Source organism: Schistocerca americana, chromosome 2 (assembly GCF_021461395.2).
Source record: "Schistocerca americana isolate TAMUIC-IGC-003095 chromosome 2, iqSchAmer2.1, whole genome shotgun sequence".
NCBI classification, from domain to species: domain Eukaryota; kingdom Metazoa; phylum Arthropoda; class Insecta; order Orthoptera; family Acrididae; genus Schistocerca; species Schistocerca americana.
The window spans coordinates 622869725-622885751 of NC_060120.1; the positions used below are offsets into that span (position 1 = coordinate 622869725).

Sequence of the window (16027 nt, forward strand, 5' to 3'; positions counted from 1 at the left end):
TGTTAGAGACCAAGCAACTCCTTAGTGGATGTCAGTGTGGGTTCCTGAGATTTCGGTCCACTGTCAACAGCCTGACCCTGCTAAAAGTGGCTATTCAGCAGGCTTTCCTATGTAAACATCACTGTCTCGGTATATTCTTCGATATCAGTAAGACATATGACATTATTTGGAGACAGTATTCTCGTGAAGCTCCATCAATGGGTCTTTCATGGGCACCTCCCCGTTTTCATGTGGTCCTTCCTGTCTGAGCGCTTTTGGTCTTGAGTTGGTGACTTGCTGTCAGATCGTTTTGTCAGTAGAATGATGTTCCTCAGGGCAGTGTTGTGGCTGTTACCCTCTTTGTCACAGCCATTAACAGTATCACATCTACAGTAAGGGGTCCTGTACAGTGCTCCTTATTTGTGAACGATTTTGCTGTTTTCTGTTCATCTTAAACTGTACTGAGCTGTGAAGATGGGTTTTCAGTTTTCTGCAGATGAGTGTGTGTGCGTTAAGTTTCATCATTCTAGTTGTATTTTTAATTTACCTGACTTGCGTATGTGGGACACCATTCTGCATTTTAAAGACTCATTAAGGTTTCTGGGCCTCATTTTTGACTCCAAACTATCGTGGTACCACGCCTCAGAGACCTGAAAGCCAGAACCCAGAAGGCACTGAATGTCTTTAAGTGCCTTAGTCACAGATCTTGGGAAGCAGACACGGCACGTCTGCTCCAGTTTTATGGGGCTTTTGTGCATTCACGTCTAGTATATAGATGCACAGTGTATATAGGTGAGGCCTTCTTACCTGAAGATTATTGTCGATATTCACTGGTGTTGGGGCTGTACCAGATAGGGTTGATAGAAGAGAGAGAGAAGATCCAACGGAGAGCAGCGCGCTTCGTTACAGGATCATTTAGTAATCGCGAAAGCGTTACGGAGATAGAAGATAAACTCCAGTGGGAGACTCTGCAAGAGAGACGCTCAGTAGCTCGGTACGGGCTTTTGTTGAAGTTTCGAGAACATACCTTCACAGAGGAATCAAGCAGTATATTGTTCCCTCCTACGTATATCTCTCGAAGAGACCATGAGGATAAAATCAGAGAGATTAGAGCACACACAGAGGCATACCGACAATCTTTCTTTCCACGAACAATACGAGACTGGAATAGAAGGGAGAACCGATAGAGGTACTCAAGGTACCCTCCGCCACACTCCGTGAGGCGGCTTGCGGAGTATGTGTGTAGATGTAGATAAGAGGATTAGGCCAGCCACAGGTGCTTACAGGACCAGCCCCTTACCCAGTCTGTGTGCTGAGACTGCAGAATCACCACTCACTATCCGGCGGCAGCTCCTCATGGTGCGTCAAGCATGTAAGTTCCTCACAGCTCCACGTGCATATCATACTGTTACTTTTCCACATCTGGAACGCCTTTTCTCCAACCATCCACGAGTTACAACGCCTTTTGGGATCCACATGCAGTGCGTGCTGGAGTCACTTGGTGTGTAGCATGTACAAATCCCAAATCCAGGCTTTTAACCACTTGCCACCATGGTTACTGCCGAGGCCCAGTGTAATTTTAGATTTGGTTCGCTATAGGAACTGTTTCTGCTTTTAATGCGATAATTTCTGACATTTTAAATGAACATGACAACTGTGTAGCTGTCCGCATGGATGGGTCTAAACAGGGGGACTCCGCTGGTTGCTCTGTTGTTCGCCAGAACGTGTCCTTAAGGTCCGATTGCCTCGAGACCTGACTGTCTTCTTTGCGGAAGTATATGTGATCTTCCGGGCACTAGAGCAGCTGAGAAGCTCTGTAAGTGCTAATCTGCTCCGATTATCTGAGTGCCCTTCGTTCCCTACAGCGCTTGTACGTAGCAGATAAAGCAGGCAAGAAAGTCCTGGCCACCCTCCTCCAACTACAGCGACTCGAGAGGGAGATGTCTCTGTGCTGGATACCAGGACACATGAGTGTTGCAGGGAACGAAAGAGTCGATCTGGCAGCCAAGGACGCTTGTCGTGATCCTCAGTTATTTCAATGTTCTATCCCCTTGCACGCTATAGCCTCGCTGTTGAAATACAGAGTGTTGCATCGATGGGAGGATGAGGGACTGGAAGTGAAAGACAATAAGCTCCGTCTAATAAAGTCCACGACGCGTACAAGGCGTACCTCCTTCCTGCCACATCGGCGAGACGAGGTCCTCCTTACTCCTCTTCGCATAGGCCACAGCCCTACGATGCATGCCTTCTTGTTCTGGCGAGAGGACCATCCAATGTGTCGTGCTTGTGGCGTACAGATCACTGAGCACTATATTCTATTAAACTTTTTTTTTGTTTTTCGACTGAAGGGCACTAGAAGATTTACCAATAGATCTGCCCTCTGTTTTAAGTGGCGTTCAAACGAACGTGGTGTGAGTTTTAAGGTTCTATTTCAGGGAGATGTTCTTAGTGTGTTAACAGGATTACTGACTCTCCCAATTTTTTTGTAAGTGCTCAGCCAGTCACGTTTCCCCATGCTTTTCTTTTAGCTCCTCCATGGTTTTATTTCTGTTTTAATCCTATATATAGCACTTTTCATTCTTTCTCTGTTGTCTTAAGGCGAGTGAGAGAGAGTGATAATCTAGATTAAAGAAACTAATGTGAGAGTGAGTGAATGACTGTCATTTTATATGCTTCCTCCACACTGTGTGACAACAATTTTAGTCATTTTCTCCACGCTCATTTCCTTTAATACGTGTAAGGACGCTGACAGCCACGGTACTGAGCGTCCATAAGCTCCAAACAAACACACATACTCTCAGGTGGTGTGAAGATTACTCACAAGAAAGTCCCTCACTCGCACTCACAGCGCGCTGCAGCGAGTTTACAGACGCTGCGCAATAGGTCTGAATATTTTCATAGAACAATGGGGAATCAATCTCGTTTCGATTTTTGTCAATCTACATCTACATCTACATCTATACTCCGCAAGCCACCTGACGGTGTGTGGCGGAAGGTAGTTTGAGTACATCTATCGGTTCTCCCTTCTATTCCAGTCTCGTATTGTTCGTGGAAAGAAAGATTGTCGGTATGCCTCTGTGCGGGCTCTAATCTCTCTGATTTTATCCTCATGGTCTCTTCGCGAGATACACGTAGGAGGGAGCAATATACTGATTGACTCCTCGGTGAACGTATGTTCTCGGAACTTCAACAAAAGCCCGTACCGAGCTACTGAGCGTCTCTCCTGCAGAGTCTTCCACTGGAGTTTATCTATCATCTCCATAACGCTTTCGCGATTACTAAATGATCCTGTAACGAAGCGCGCTGCTCTCCGTTGGATCTTCTGTATCTCTTCTATCAACCCTATCTGGTACGGATCCCACACTGGTGAGCAATATTCAAGCAGTGGGCGAACAAGTGTACTGTAACCTACTTCCTTTATTTTCGGATTGCATTTCCTTAGGATTCTTCCAATGAATATCAGTCTGGCATCTGCTTTACCGACGATCAACTTTACATTGTCATTCCATTTTAAATCACTCCTAATCCCTACTCCCAGATAATTTATGGAATTAACTGCTTCCAGTTGCTGACCTGCTATATTGTAGCTAAATGATAAAGGATCTATCTTTCTGTGTATTCGCAGCACATTACACTTGTCTACATTGAGATTCAATTGCCATTCCCTGCACCATGCGTCAATTCGCTGCAGATCCTCCTGCATTTCAGTACAATTTTCCATTGTTACAGCCTCTCGATGTACTACTGCATCATCCGCAAAAAGCCTCAGTGAACTTCCGACGTTATCCACAAGGTCATTTATGTATATTGTGAATAGCAACGGTCCTATGTCACTCCCCTGCGGCACACCTGAAATCACTCTTACTTCGGAAGACTTCTCGCCATTGAGAATGAAATGCTGCGTTCTGTTATCTAGGAACTCTTCAATCCAATCACACAATTGGTCTGATAGTCCATGTGCTCTTACTTTGTTCATTAAACGACTATGGGTAACTGTACCGAACGCCTTGCGGAAGTCAAGAAACACGGCATCTACCTAGGAACCCGTTTCTATGGTCCTCTGAGTCTCGTGGACGAATAGCACGAGCTGGGTTTCACACGATCGTCTTTTTCGAAACCCATGCTGATTTCTACAGAGTAGGTTTCTAGTCTCCAGAAAAGTCATTATACTCGAACATAATACGTGTTCCAAAATTCTACAACTGATCGACGTTAGAGATATAGCTCTATAGTGCTGCACATCTGTTCGACGTCCCTTCTTGAAAACGGGGATGACCTGTGCCCTTTTCCAATGCTTTGGAACGCTACACCCTTCTAGAGACCTACGGTACACCGCTGCAAGAAGGGGGGCAAGTTCCTTCGCGTATTCTCCTACGATCTCTAAATTCTGGGCGATCCTCTGGATCCTTTGCAGATCCGTTCTTTCCAGCCAACGCATAACTGTATGGCTGCGATGAGGTGATAGTCAACAAATGGAATATAATGACAAGTTCCATCGCCGCGAATAACTCAAATCCATATAGCGTAACTAAACTGCAGTGGGCATGAAAACGTTTTATCTCCCTGTGCACGTCAGTTTCTCATTCTTAAAGATGACTCACAAGTGTCGGCTGCAAGCAGATAAGCAGTGTGGATTTTTACATATCGGACATTACTGATGTCAGCGACTCAGCAGTTTATAAAACACTGTCCATATGATAAGGGCGTTAAAGGGTTTTTGTTTTCTCTGCAGTGTTATCTCGCCAACAGTTTTTACATTTTCAGTTTGTCCGATGCGCTCCTGCGTGGCGAGATTATTCAGATGTTCTGTGACGCTGCTGACTGTACCGACCACATAGCGCTCCGATAGCCCAGCACGTGTGACTCCGTAAGTCATTATCTACGATCTCTACGCAAGTGTTGACAAGCAGGTATTCTTCTCGTGAAACTCCGCCTTGTATGCTGTTCTGTATAAACAATTTCTACTGCCAGTAACTACTGATCTAGTAATTAAATATTTACTTTTTCCCTTGACCTTCTGACAAATTAATTGTGTCAGCAGTTTCTTAAAGTCTCATTCTGTCTGCTTGGTTGTGCTGCAGCGGTTAACATTTCACAGAATATTTCATCAGCAATGGCTTTAAAGCTATCGTGGACCATGCATAGTAATACTGTTTAGATTATAGTTGGTAAGAGTCTTATTTATATCACACAGCGCATCTGCTACATCGTGACTAACATTTATTTGAGGAAAATACATATAAAGATATTTTTGTGATAATTTTTCAACAGAGTACCCCTTAGTTACGCTTACAGGCGGGTCTTCCAGTTGTTTGATTCCATAGCTAACACTTTCCCCGAATGTTCTGCAAATATTCAAAATAAGTTTATGTTATAGCTACCTGCTACTCATTCTGAGGAAATACTTGTTGCAACATAATCCCCTTAGCATTACAGAGAAATGTTAGTTCTGTAGAAGTGAATTTCTTAAATGACTATGTCAGAAGATGTCTGCACTTGAGCTTGTATCCATGCCACCTGCTACTTGAATCTTTATTCCCTAAGAATGTACTGCATGTACAACCCTGTTCTCCAACAGTGCCCTATTAGATGGGTGCAAATCCCTGTATGTATCGATAACATACTACATCTGTAATCAGTTCTGTTATCTACAAAACACTTCAAGTAGTTTTATCGATATTAAATCACGAAAATATTAAATATAATTCTATAGCATTTCGTACAAATTGTAGTGACTGTTAGTGAGAAAAACACCTGAACGTTTAATTAAGAGCCAAAATAATACAGTCGTGAAATAAGTCAGACCTGTGACCTCATTATCATCCCTCAAAGTACGGTTTTCGCTGTTACCTTCCGCAGTATAACAGAAGGGTTGAGACAAGTTTACCGTAATACGCTCGTAGATTGTCATTTTTGGATGCTAATATTATTGTTGCCTGCACATATGTTGTCTAGCCCCTCTTTCTCCGCACGGTTCACCGACCTTAGGGAAGGGGGATGCCTTGAGTAGCTTAATATGTGGAGAAGTCAGACTAAAGTATGCTTCTTGAAGAGAGGCAGCCAGCCTTTTCAGTAGTCATTAATATAATGTCGTTGGATGATCCTTTCAGCTCTTTTAGGCCTATTCACCCTGTTTCATTCACTCGAACGATTTCGAAATTATGCAGTTACAATTCCACACTCGTTTGTGACAGTCTAACTCAACCAAAACAAAGAAGTGCATAAAGTGATCCAAGACCACATCGAAAACCAGTGGTGCTACTTACAAAGAAACAAATTATTAGAAACAACTCTTTCGACAACTGCACTGATGTCGAAGTCAGCACACTACAGGACCAATATATAATCCACTGTAAGCACAAAATATACCAGTCCTTTGCCCGCGCCCAGTGTGAATGTCAAACATAGAGTAATCGAAGTGTCATGCTTGTCTCCTACTCCCCCCCCCCCCCCACTCCCCCACCCACACCCCCTCCCCCCAAAAAGAGAAAACAAACTACTTTACATTTGAACTATATACCATCAATGAAACACCTTAGTGAATTATCATCTATACACGAAGATGAATAACACCGAAATAGACCAAAATTGTTTTGTAATTTTGGTACTGTGGCATAGCTGAAAGTAAACAGCAGTTACAGCTGTTGTTATATCATCCAAGGGCATGCAGCTGTACCATGTACTGTTTCTCCTGGGTGGACTTGGGTTTAAAGAAATGTAAACCAAATATTACGATAAATTTTATAAATAATCGACAAGTACGCCAAAGAAGAAGAGATAGAACTACAATGGACATGTTATTCCATGGACTCTTGCGCTTATATGCATGAACTATCTTTCCTTTGTCTTTCACTTATCTTATCTGCTTGGATTCTGACCTAAGAGGACGTTCTTGTGTGAAGCTCATCTTGCTGTACCAGCTGATAATGTAAGTTGTACTTAAAACCCGAAAAATATAATGGTTATTTTGTCAAAAGGATTTGTGTATGTGGTCAATCAATTGGTAGTCTGATACCTGGATTGTCTTAAATAGATATGGACCTTAACAAAGAATTTTCATTGTTAGGCGCCATCTTAGAAAAATCTTTAACATTTTTCTTTTAGTGCATCTACGAGACGTGCCGTCGGTTAGGACAATTAACCTTCTTTCAGATCCCACGACACCGGAGACAGCTACTAGTAATTTAACAATTTTAGTTACAGATCTTCTTTAACGAGATAACAACCGAGGCAGAAAAGATCTGGTCACAGGATTCCAGTTCCATTATAGGATTTCATTTGTGGATGCTACTCTTGTTATCTTATATTGGGGAATCGTGACGAAACCACGATGTTAAGTTACGTATTGCAGTAGTGTACATCGAGCAGACTTGACAAATATTCTCTGGTGCAATAAGCACACGACTTCTCAGGAGCCTGGAATAACATCTGTAGTGTTGGGTAAATAAGAAAAGGACGGATAATCATCGACGATTACGCAACTACCCTGAGAACTGAGCCAGTTTACTGAGTGCCTATACACGTCGGGCTAAATTAAACAACATATTACTCTGTTAATAATATTCCTACATTAGTTATTTCTCTTTTATGCTGAGCCATTGCAGTAATATGTGTTTCTTTTTTATATAGGTCACGGCTCGTATTCATTCTATTACAAAACACTGATAGCAAAGAAAAAGAGTCACAAATACTTTTTATTTTATTACATTACAACTATATGGCACCGTCTTGGATAAAATATTCAGAAGTTAAAGCAATCCTCTATTTGGATCTCCAGGTGGTGACTAATAAAATGGATATTACCTTCAGAAAAAGGGAAAACCTGGCGTTGTATAGCTCGGATTATGGACTGTTAGATACCTTAAGCGAGCAGGTAGGTTAGCTAACTTGTAAATAGAAATGAAGGGATTGAAGTTAGATACAGTGGAAATTGTGGTATCTCGTATCGATACCACCCCATGGGCGTCGTTAAGTTGGTAATGGAACTGGAAGTTCCGTTCGACGGCGACAGCGGTCGCACGAGTTCGGGCAGACCACGCCCACTGAACCGCGCCTCCACGGGCTCCGGACTACGAGCTCCAAAATGGTTCAAATGGCTCTGAGCACTATGGGACTCAACTGCTGAGGTCATTAGTCCCCTAGAACTTAGAACTAGTTAAACCTAACTAACCTAAGGACATCACAAACAACCATGCCCGAGGCAGGATTCGAACCTGCGACCGTAGCGGTCTTGTGGTTCCAGACTGCAGCGCCTTTAACGATCCACGACATGGGGAGTGTGCACTTGGAGCTGGTACGCTACGACCCTTCGTTCATGCATAGGACAGCGAGTCTCGTCCCATTTGCTATTATATGGCCTGGACTCTAGCTCTTGCTGGTTATTTGTAATGAGTCTTTGTTCACTTGGAGGAATACAAGTTAAGCAGATCATCTGTTTGTTATGTTGATTTATTCACTAATCATTTCTGCTCCTGTCCACATTTCCTACGACCACTGTTGCCGCACCACTCTGTAGCATGCCTCTCCTTGCCTAAAAATGACGGCGGGAGTAAGGAAACTAAGTACGTTGAGGATAATGGTTGTATATTAATCTGCCTTTCAACATTATATAGGTAGACTTTTGAGGTGTAATAGAAAGTTCGTGTAGTCTGAAACATCCCTGAACTGCATCCAGTAGAACTTCCACCTTCGTTTCTTGATTACAGTTTCTTGTTACGAGTGACAGATAGAAGGAGAACATCAGCATGTGCAGTTAGGTCCAATTAGTTTTTCTTTATTCTAAAGTACTTCTGGATTCTGATTTCCAGAACGCAGCTCAACAAGTGAGTCCTGAGGTCTGTCATTTGTAATTGTTTTAGTCAAATTCTTGTTGAGACTCGAGGAGTCAATCCTTATGTGCGTACAAGTCTAGAGGCAGGCGAAAGAAAATACAGACGTCTTAAAAATGAGATTAACAGAAAGTGCAAAATACCAAAGCAATGTGCTTCTTTAAACTGGCCTAGAAAGACTGAGCAGTTGGATTGAAATAAACTCAATAATTATACGGCGTTTTGGTGCTAGCAGTTTGAGCTCTGCCTCAGAGTTTTTATATACTGTGTAATTTAATTGCTTGTCCAGAGTAATCCATGTCCATATTTGTGGAATAACATCCTATATTATCATGTTTCCTTCTTTACCTTGTCTTTTCTGTGGAAGACTGAGAGAGTATTTGCGTCTTTTCGGGTTTACAAGGCATGCTTTCCGGCTGCTGATGGTACAGGGTAATCAATTTAATGTTCCTTAGACTGGGCAAAGAGGTCTATCTACATTGTGTGTGTGTGTGTGTGTGTGTGTGTGTGTGTGTGTGTGTGAATACAGAAAACTTAAAGTGACACGTTCCACATAATTGCGAAATGTCGTATTCATGATCTATGGAACAAGTATTAATGTATGTGTGTGTGTGTGTGTGTGTGTGTGTGTGTGTGTGTGTGCCTTGTCTGTTTGTTATGTTGGTAGCTGAAACGACCCATCTGGTCTTTTCCGTTTCACTTGCGCGTTTCTCTGGGTGCTACTGCTCAGAAGGCACTCCAGTGCTGGCTGTTGGTGAGTTCGGTTCGTAGTTCTGAAGGGCCGTCTCGCTGCTTTAATGTTGTTGTGAATGTATAAGTTCTTCAGCCTGACGGAAGCGTTTTATCTTTTTCTTCCAGGATGTTTTCAGTTAAAGGAATAATGCTTCACTGATGTTAGGGAATTCGATTTGTTCAGTATTCTGGGTTTGCTCTGTTCCTTTGGAACACTGTTATGTGGAGTGTTCTCCGCGTAGTGAGTAGGCCAAGTTAGAGCGATCTTTACCTTGTGTTAATGTGAAAATAATTGTGTCTTTGTGTGCCAGTGTTTCTTGCTATTCTAGTTTATCGGTCTTTTCCTGCCGCAGATTATAGTGTGCTTAGATACACCGATTTCCACCTGTGCTTAGTTACACCTGAGCCCCGTATTCCTCGTTCAATGAGTCCTCAGCTCTAGTTTCTATATTACACCGCGTGATCCTAGTTAGATTGAATGACCGGCATCTAACTTTTTATTTGAGCACCTATGTTTTCGTGGTTTTGGGATGTTTTATTTACCCCTTTTGCTTCTGGGGACCACTTGTTGAGTGACCCAGCTGCCCAGCCCTCGTTGATCTGTTCGATGTTCTTCAAGATATAATCTAACCTGTGTAATCCTGTACTCTTTATTGAGTGATTTCCTGATTTTTATCTGCTTTGACTAAGGTGTGCTCGATGAGTGATTTATTCACCCATGTGTTCTTTCCGTTTCGTCATATATTGTGGGCACGAATTCCTGTACCGTATACTTATATGAGTAAAACTGTGTCAGTCGATATAAATCACTTTCCCGTAAATGCAAGCTTATGTTGATAGTTAATTTCTCTGCGATCTTTATCGTCTTCTGTGAATCCAAGCTGAGCGCATGAAGCTGTACGTTCCTTTCACCGTCCATACGATTAATTAAGGTGTACAAAGTTGCGTTATTTTAAGTTGACCTGCTCACTTGTTTTATGCTCAGGCACCAGCCGGCTATTGAGGTAGGACGTTCCACCTTGCTTCTCAAATGTGAATTGAAAAATAAATGTTATCACTGAAAACTGATATCGTATGTCGCGCCGTATCCTTTCTGACTTACCACACAGTCACCTTCATTGTAAAATATAGTGGGCCGAATGCATATGTTTTCTCAAAATATCTCAGTGTTGTTTTTCCAAGCAGCACAAGGTGGCGAAGATAGCAATGAAACATAATCTGCGAGTGAGTCCTCACCATTGCAGTGCACAGTCCCGTTTTATTTATTTGCTGCATACCTTATCGTGTGATTACGTGATTTGATTTCGCATAACTTGAGTGGATTAATTTAAGTCCTTTTAATTTTCATTGTGTAGTCATACAAAATTTTCCATTTCAGTCTGACCTTTACTGGGTAAAAAAGGACTTGGGCTGGTGGTGATAATGTAATTTATAATAGTTCATACCTTACGTAAGTGGCTTACATAGCGATAATGCATACGCACTTAAAATGTGTAGCAGTGGCACTAGAGCTCTAATGGCAAACCAGAACAAAGCAAAAAAGGTTAAGCTTAAAGGTGGAAGGAATACATAGAAGTGCGATACAAGGGAAACGAATTTGAAACAAAACCATAGAAAGAGAAGGGGAAGTAGATGAAGTTGATATACGTTAATGCGAGAAGAATTTGACAGAGAACTGAAAGAGCTAAGTTGAAATAAGGCCCCTGGTGTAGAAGACATTCCTTTAGAATTACTGAGCACTCGGGAGAGCCAGCCACGACAAAACTGTCCTACTTGGTGTGCAAGATACGTGAGCAGGGGAAATAGCATTAGACTTTAAAAAGAATGTAATAATCTTAGTTCCAAAGAAGGTACTTGCTGTCAGATGTGAATATTACCGAACCTTCAGTTTAATAGCTCACGGTTGTGAAGTACTGATTCGAATTGTTTACAGAAGAATGAAAAAACGTTAGAAGCCAAACTCGGAGAAGATCAGTTTGGACTCCGGATAAATGTGGGAACGACTTCCCTTAGAAGATAGACTGAAGAAAGCAAACCTACGTTTATAGAATTAATAAATGAAAAGCACCAGATTGCTTTTGTTCTACAATATTTCTTTATTTATTATAGAATTTGTAGATTTACAGAAAGCTCTTAAAAATGTTGACTGGAATGCATTCATTGAAATTCTGAAGGCAACATGCATAAAATACAGGGAGTGAAAGGTTATTTACAAGTTGTACAGAAAACAGACGGCTGTTAATGAGAGTCGAGGGGTATGAAAGGGAAACAGTAGTTGAGAAGAAGGTGAGACAGGCTTCTAGTCTATCCCCGATCTTATTCAATCTTCACAGTGAGCAACCAATAAAAGAAACTGAGAACAACTTTGGAAAGGGAATTAAAGTTCAAGAAAATAACTACAAACTTTAAGATTTGTCGATAATATTGCATGTCTGTCAGAGTCAGCAAAAGACTTGGAAATTCACTTGAACGGAATGGATAGTGTCTTGAAAAGAGGTTGTAAGATGAAAACCAACAAAGGTAAAACAAGGGTAATGGTATGTAATCGAATTAAATCAGACGATACTAAAGGAATTAGATTAAGAATTGAGCCAATACAAGTGGACGATGAGTTTTGCTATTTGGGCAGCAAAATAACTGACGATGACCGAAGTAGATTGGCACGGAAAGCAGTGTTGCAAAAAAAGAATTTTTTAACTTGTAATAAAAATTTAGGGGATAAAAACATTTTAATTTTTCATCGTTTGCAGTCAAATCCTTTACGTGAGATGACCTTTATTTCATCATGTATTACATAGCATTACTGGCCGGTTTCGGCCAATGGCTATTTTCAGATGCATGTTATAACAATACTATCAGAGTAAGAAGTTAAAACCACTCACTTAACACCGGTACACTTTGCATATTATAATTGCTGTTGCATTACTTATAGTTGCGTCGGTGATCTATGTATGTCACATTTAAAAAATATTTAGTTTCGCGTGAGAACAGACAATTGACAATTTTTTTTCTTTCTTGTTGTTTCATCTCTCTCGCACCATATGAGTGAGGGGTGGGTTGCCAGCAGTGCAATGTCCCATTCTTCAGCCAAAAGAATTACAATATAGAAAAAGACATGGTAACAAGATTTAAGGAGCAAATTTCGAAATGCTTTTAAAATCTATAAGAATATCATTTGAAAGACGCTATCTACATAAAACAGAGTCTTCTTCTCCTTAAGCGTTTGCCCTGCGTGCCTGCAGGGTCCGCTACATGGGTGCGTTGTCTCCATTTCGCTCTAACCCGGGCTGCATCTGGGTGGATGTTCACGCATTTAAGGTTTTTATGAATTGTATCAGCCCAACGTTGCGTCTACTGCTGACGACTTTAAGTGTGTAACCTGCCTTGGCAATAGAGTCAGCACCGGACCGTAAAACATGCCCAAACCATCGAAGACGACTCTCACTCATCTTGTGTTGGATCGGTGCAACACAAAACTGTTTCTTAATGCTGTCATTAGAAACGTGATCTAAGTTAGTGAGGCCCGCTTTCCATCTTAGCGTCTTAGTTTCCATTACACTTAGTCGGCTTTCTGTCTCAACTATAGTCGGCCAGCTCTCACAACCTTACAAGGCGATGGGTCGGATAACAGTGCGATAGATTTTTTATTTTAAATTATCTTTCATCCTGGGGTCGCAAGTAAGTCCGGTTGTTGTTTGCCACTTCATCTAGGCTGCCTGTGTTCTGGTGATGACCAATTCGTTGAGTCGGCCATCAACGGTAATCATGGAACCAAGGTACTTAAACTTACTCACACGAGTCAGATATTCACCATTAATTGTGATGGTTCCCATTTCATGTCTGTCTGATGTCATGTACTCGGTTTCCTTCAAATTAAGGCGCAAACCGTGTTGTGCAAACTGGTCACTCCATTCTTGAGTTAGGCTCTGCAGATAAAGCTTGTTTCCTGCTGCCAGCATCAAGTCGTCAGAATAAAGTAGGGTCGATGGTAATGGCCAGTGCAGGTCAGCTCTCACACTGTCCATTACGAGAATGAAGTGGTGATAATGCAGAATCTTGATAGATGCCGACTGTGATAGGGAAGTCCTTGGATAGTCCTGAGGTTGTATGGACATAAGTTGTCAGCTGTGTATAAAGTAAGTGCACCCAGTTAATAAGCTGCTCTGGCACACTATGCTGTCGAAGTGCTAGCCAGATGAGACTGTGTGGCACCCGATCAAAGGCCTTTTCGAGATCTGGGAATGCTAGATGCAGCGGATTGGCTTTCTCATGATGTTTCTCTACTAATAGTCATTCAGCATGAATCGCATCAGTTGTGCCACAGTTCTTCACAAATACAGCTTGGTTTCTGGAAATCTGTGTGATCTCATGGATTCTTTGGTCCAGAACACGCTCAAAGATTTGCATGGCATGGCAGAGAAGTCGAATTGGACGGTAGTTGGTGCACTCAGCAGGATTTCCCTTCTTCTTAAAGATAGGCATGGTGACGCTCTGCTGCTAATCAGTTGATGTTTGTCCCTCATCAGTGATCTTGTTGAAGAGTTCCGTTATCCATTCGGCTGCCTTCCAATGATGGGAACACCACAACTCCGCTGGAAGGTCATCTTCGCCAGTGGATTTTCCAGGCTTCATTTTCCTCAAAGCAGTCTTGACCTCTTCAACTGCAATTTCTCTTATGGGCCCTTCAACAGCATTGCCGGTGGGTATTGGTGGATGGTGGAACTCTTCTGCTGAGATCTTCTTGAAGTAGCTGCGCCATCGTTCTCTGGCCTCCTTCCAGTCAACTAGCAAATTACTGGTCCCATCACTGACTCCGTAGAACCGATGAACATTTTCTGAATTGTGATGTCTTGCTTTAGCGAGTCGATGTAAGTCCTGCTCTCCTTCACGTGTGTCAACTTTTGAGTATAGATCAGCATAACGTGAGGATTTGGTTGCTGCTATAGCCTGTTTTGCATCTCTTCAGGTGTTCTGTAAGCGTTCCATTGCTCCAGTGTTTTATCGGCAAGCAACTCATGATACAATGGTCTCTTTGTGTGTACCGCGTCTTTGACGGTGTCATTCCAATGCCATGTATCCCTATCGATTCCTGTCGTCCTGGTTGTGTTGTCCCAAGATTTCCATGTGCAGCTTCCTGAGCAGACTCTTTCACTTTCTCCCAGCTTTCTTCAACTGTGGTAATTGGTGACAAAGTAATTCGGGCTATGATGTCGGCTTCCTTATTCTTGAATTTCCACCAACTGGTTCTCACAGGTCCTGTGCGATCTATGTGCTTGTTTGTTGGCAGCTTGGTTCTTAGCTTACAGATCAATGGACGGTGTTGTGTCGCAACTGTTTCATAGGGGATGACCTGTGCATCAAGCACATCTTTGAGATCACGGCGTCTCACGAGGATGTAGTCGATCTGCGTGGCGTTAATGCCACTGTAATATGTTATTAGATGTGAGTCATGCTTTTTGAACCATGTGTTCGCAATTGCCAGGTTATGAGCTTCAGAGAAATCGAGGATATGCTGATCGTCGTCATCCTTTTCTCCAAATCCATGCCCACCGTGAGCGGTATGTTCTTCCTTTCTGCACCATATGTGCCAATTCATATCACCAGTGATGATGATGTAATCTTCTGGGGGTACTTCAGCAGTCTTTGCATCAAGCATCCTCCAAAAGGCGTCCTTGATGGAAGTTGCTTGGCTAGTTTGTGGAGCGTAAGCACTGAAAAAGTGGATTTTTCTGCCAGCTGTGATGTACACAATCTTCATCACACAATCATTGTATCTTTGCACTTCAGAGATATTATTGTCAAACTTGGATGATACTATAATGCCAACGCCACTAGTTGATCCGCGTATGCCCTTATACATCGACTTGTAACTGCATCCAATGTCATACAATTTGTTTCCACTCCACCATGTTTCTTGCACTGCGTAGATGTCTATGTGTCGAGTTTCAAAGGCTTTAGATAGTTCGTTGTACCGTCCAGTCATGGTGCCGACGTTGAGTGTTGCAAGATGGGATGTGAGGGCCAGCTTGTTTAGCTGTCCCTGCCTGTGCAATGTTAATCCTTGCGTATTTCTCACACTGACCAGGCCATGCCAACGCGCGTCGCCTACAGGGGACACCCTAGCCTTTTTACCGGATCCAGAAGACAACATTTCCATAAACATTTGACAGAATTTTTACAGACGGCTCGTCACATAGCTTGTCACCAGTCATTTTAGAGCTACTGCCAGCAAGAGGAAAGGCCACTCCTGACATGGAGAACAGACGCCTCATGCAGCTGCTCCATAGTATAAACGAAAAGATATTGTTAAACTTTTAGAATATAAAAAATAGATTAAACATGTAACAATTTTGATTATGAAAATATTATTACATTAGAAAAGGTAAACGACTCCAATTTCGAGGTTTTGAAAGGAAATAAAAAACCAACTTTGCTACAATGAATGAGATCTTTATTGTTTAATTTTAAAATCTGGAAAAGATAAAACC

General features: G+C 42.1%; 2 protein-coding genes across 6 annotated transcripts in view; one reads left to right on the forward strand and one right to left on the reverse strand.

The window, feature by feature from the left end:
• LOC124592014 (clavesin-2-like) overlaps positions 1-16027 on the forward strand; it is a 263412-nt gene that overhangs the window by 55073 nt on the left and 192312 nt on the right. For 3 of the 5 annotated variants that reach the window (XM_047131788.1, XM_047131792.1, XM_047131787.1), the window contains exon 1: positions 4721-4846. The exons of 1 other annotated variant lie outside the window; for it this stretch is intronic. The gene's annotated coding sequence lies outside the window, so the exon portion shown is untranslated. Of the gene's footprint in view, positions 1-4720; positions 4890-16027 lie in introns of those variants that run through there. One more of the 5 variants, XM_047131791.1, reaches the window with a different exon arrangement.
• Positions 10999-15751, reverse strand: LOC124594258. Its single transcript, XM_047132622.1, has 4 exons — positions 15672-15751; positions 14582-15583; positions 14193-14499; positions 10999-11052 (listed from the first exon to the last, which is right to left on the reverse strand). Exons 1-4 carry the CDS (start codon positions 15749-15751, stop codon positions 10999-11001), a joined length of 1443 nt encoding a protein of 480 aa, XP_046988578.1.

Bases quoted from the DNA above. Each gene is read 5' to 3' on its own strand.
- LOC124594258 (XM_047132622.1), bottom strand. From the start codon at position 15,751: ATGACTGGTGACAAGCTATGTGACGAGCCGTCTGTAAAAATTCTGTCA. The intron at 15,584-15,671 runs GTAAAAAGGCTA...AACATTGCACAG, and splicing joins AATGTTGTCTTCTGGATCCG to GCAGGGACAGCTAAACAAGC. The intron at 11,053-14,192 runs GTCAAGACTGCT...GTTTGCCATTAG, and splicing joins GAGAAATTGCAGTTGAAGAG to AGCTCTAGTGCCACTGCTAC.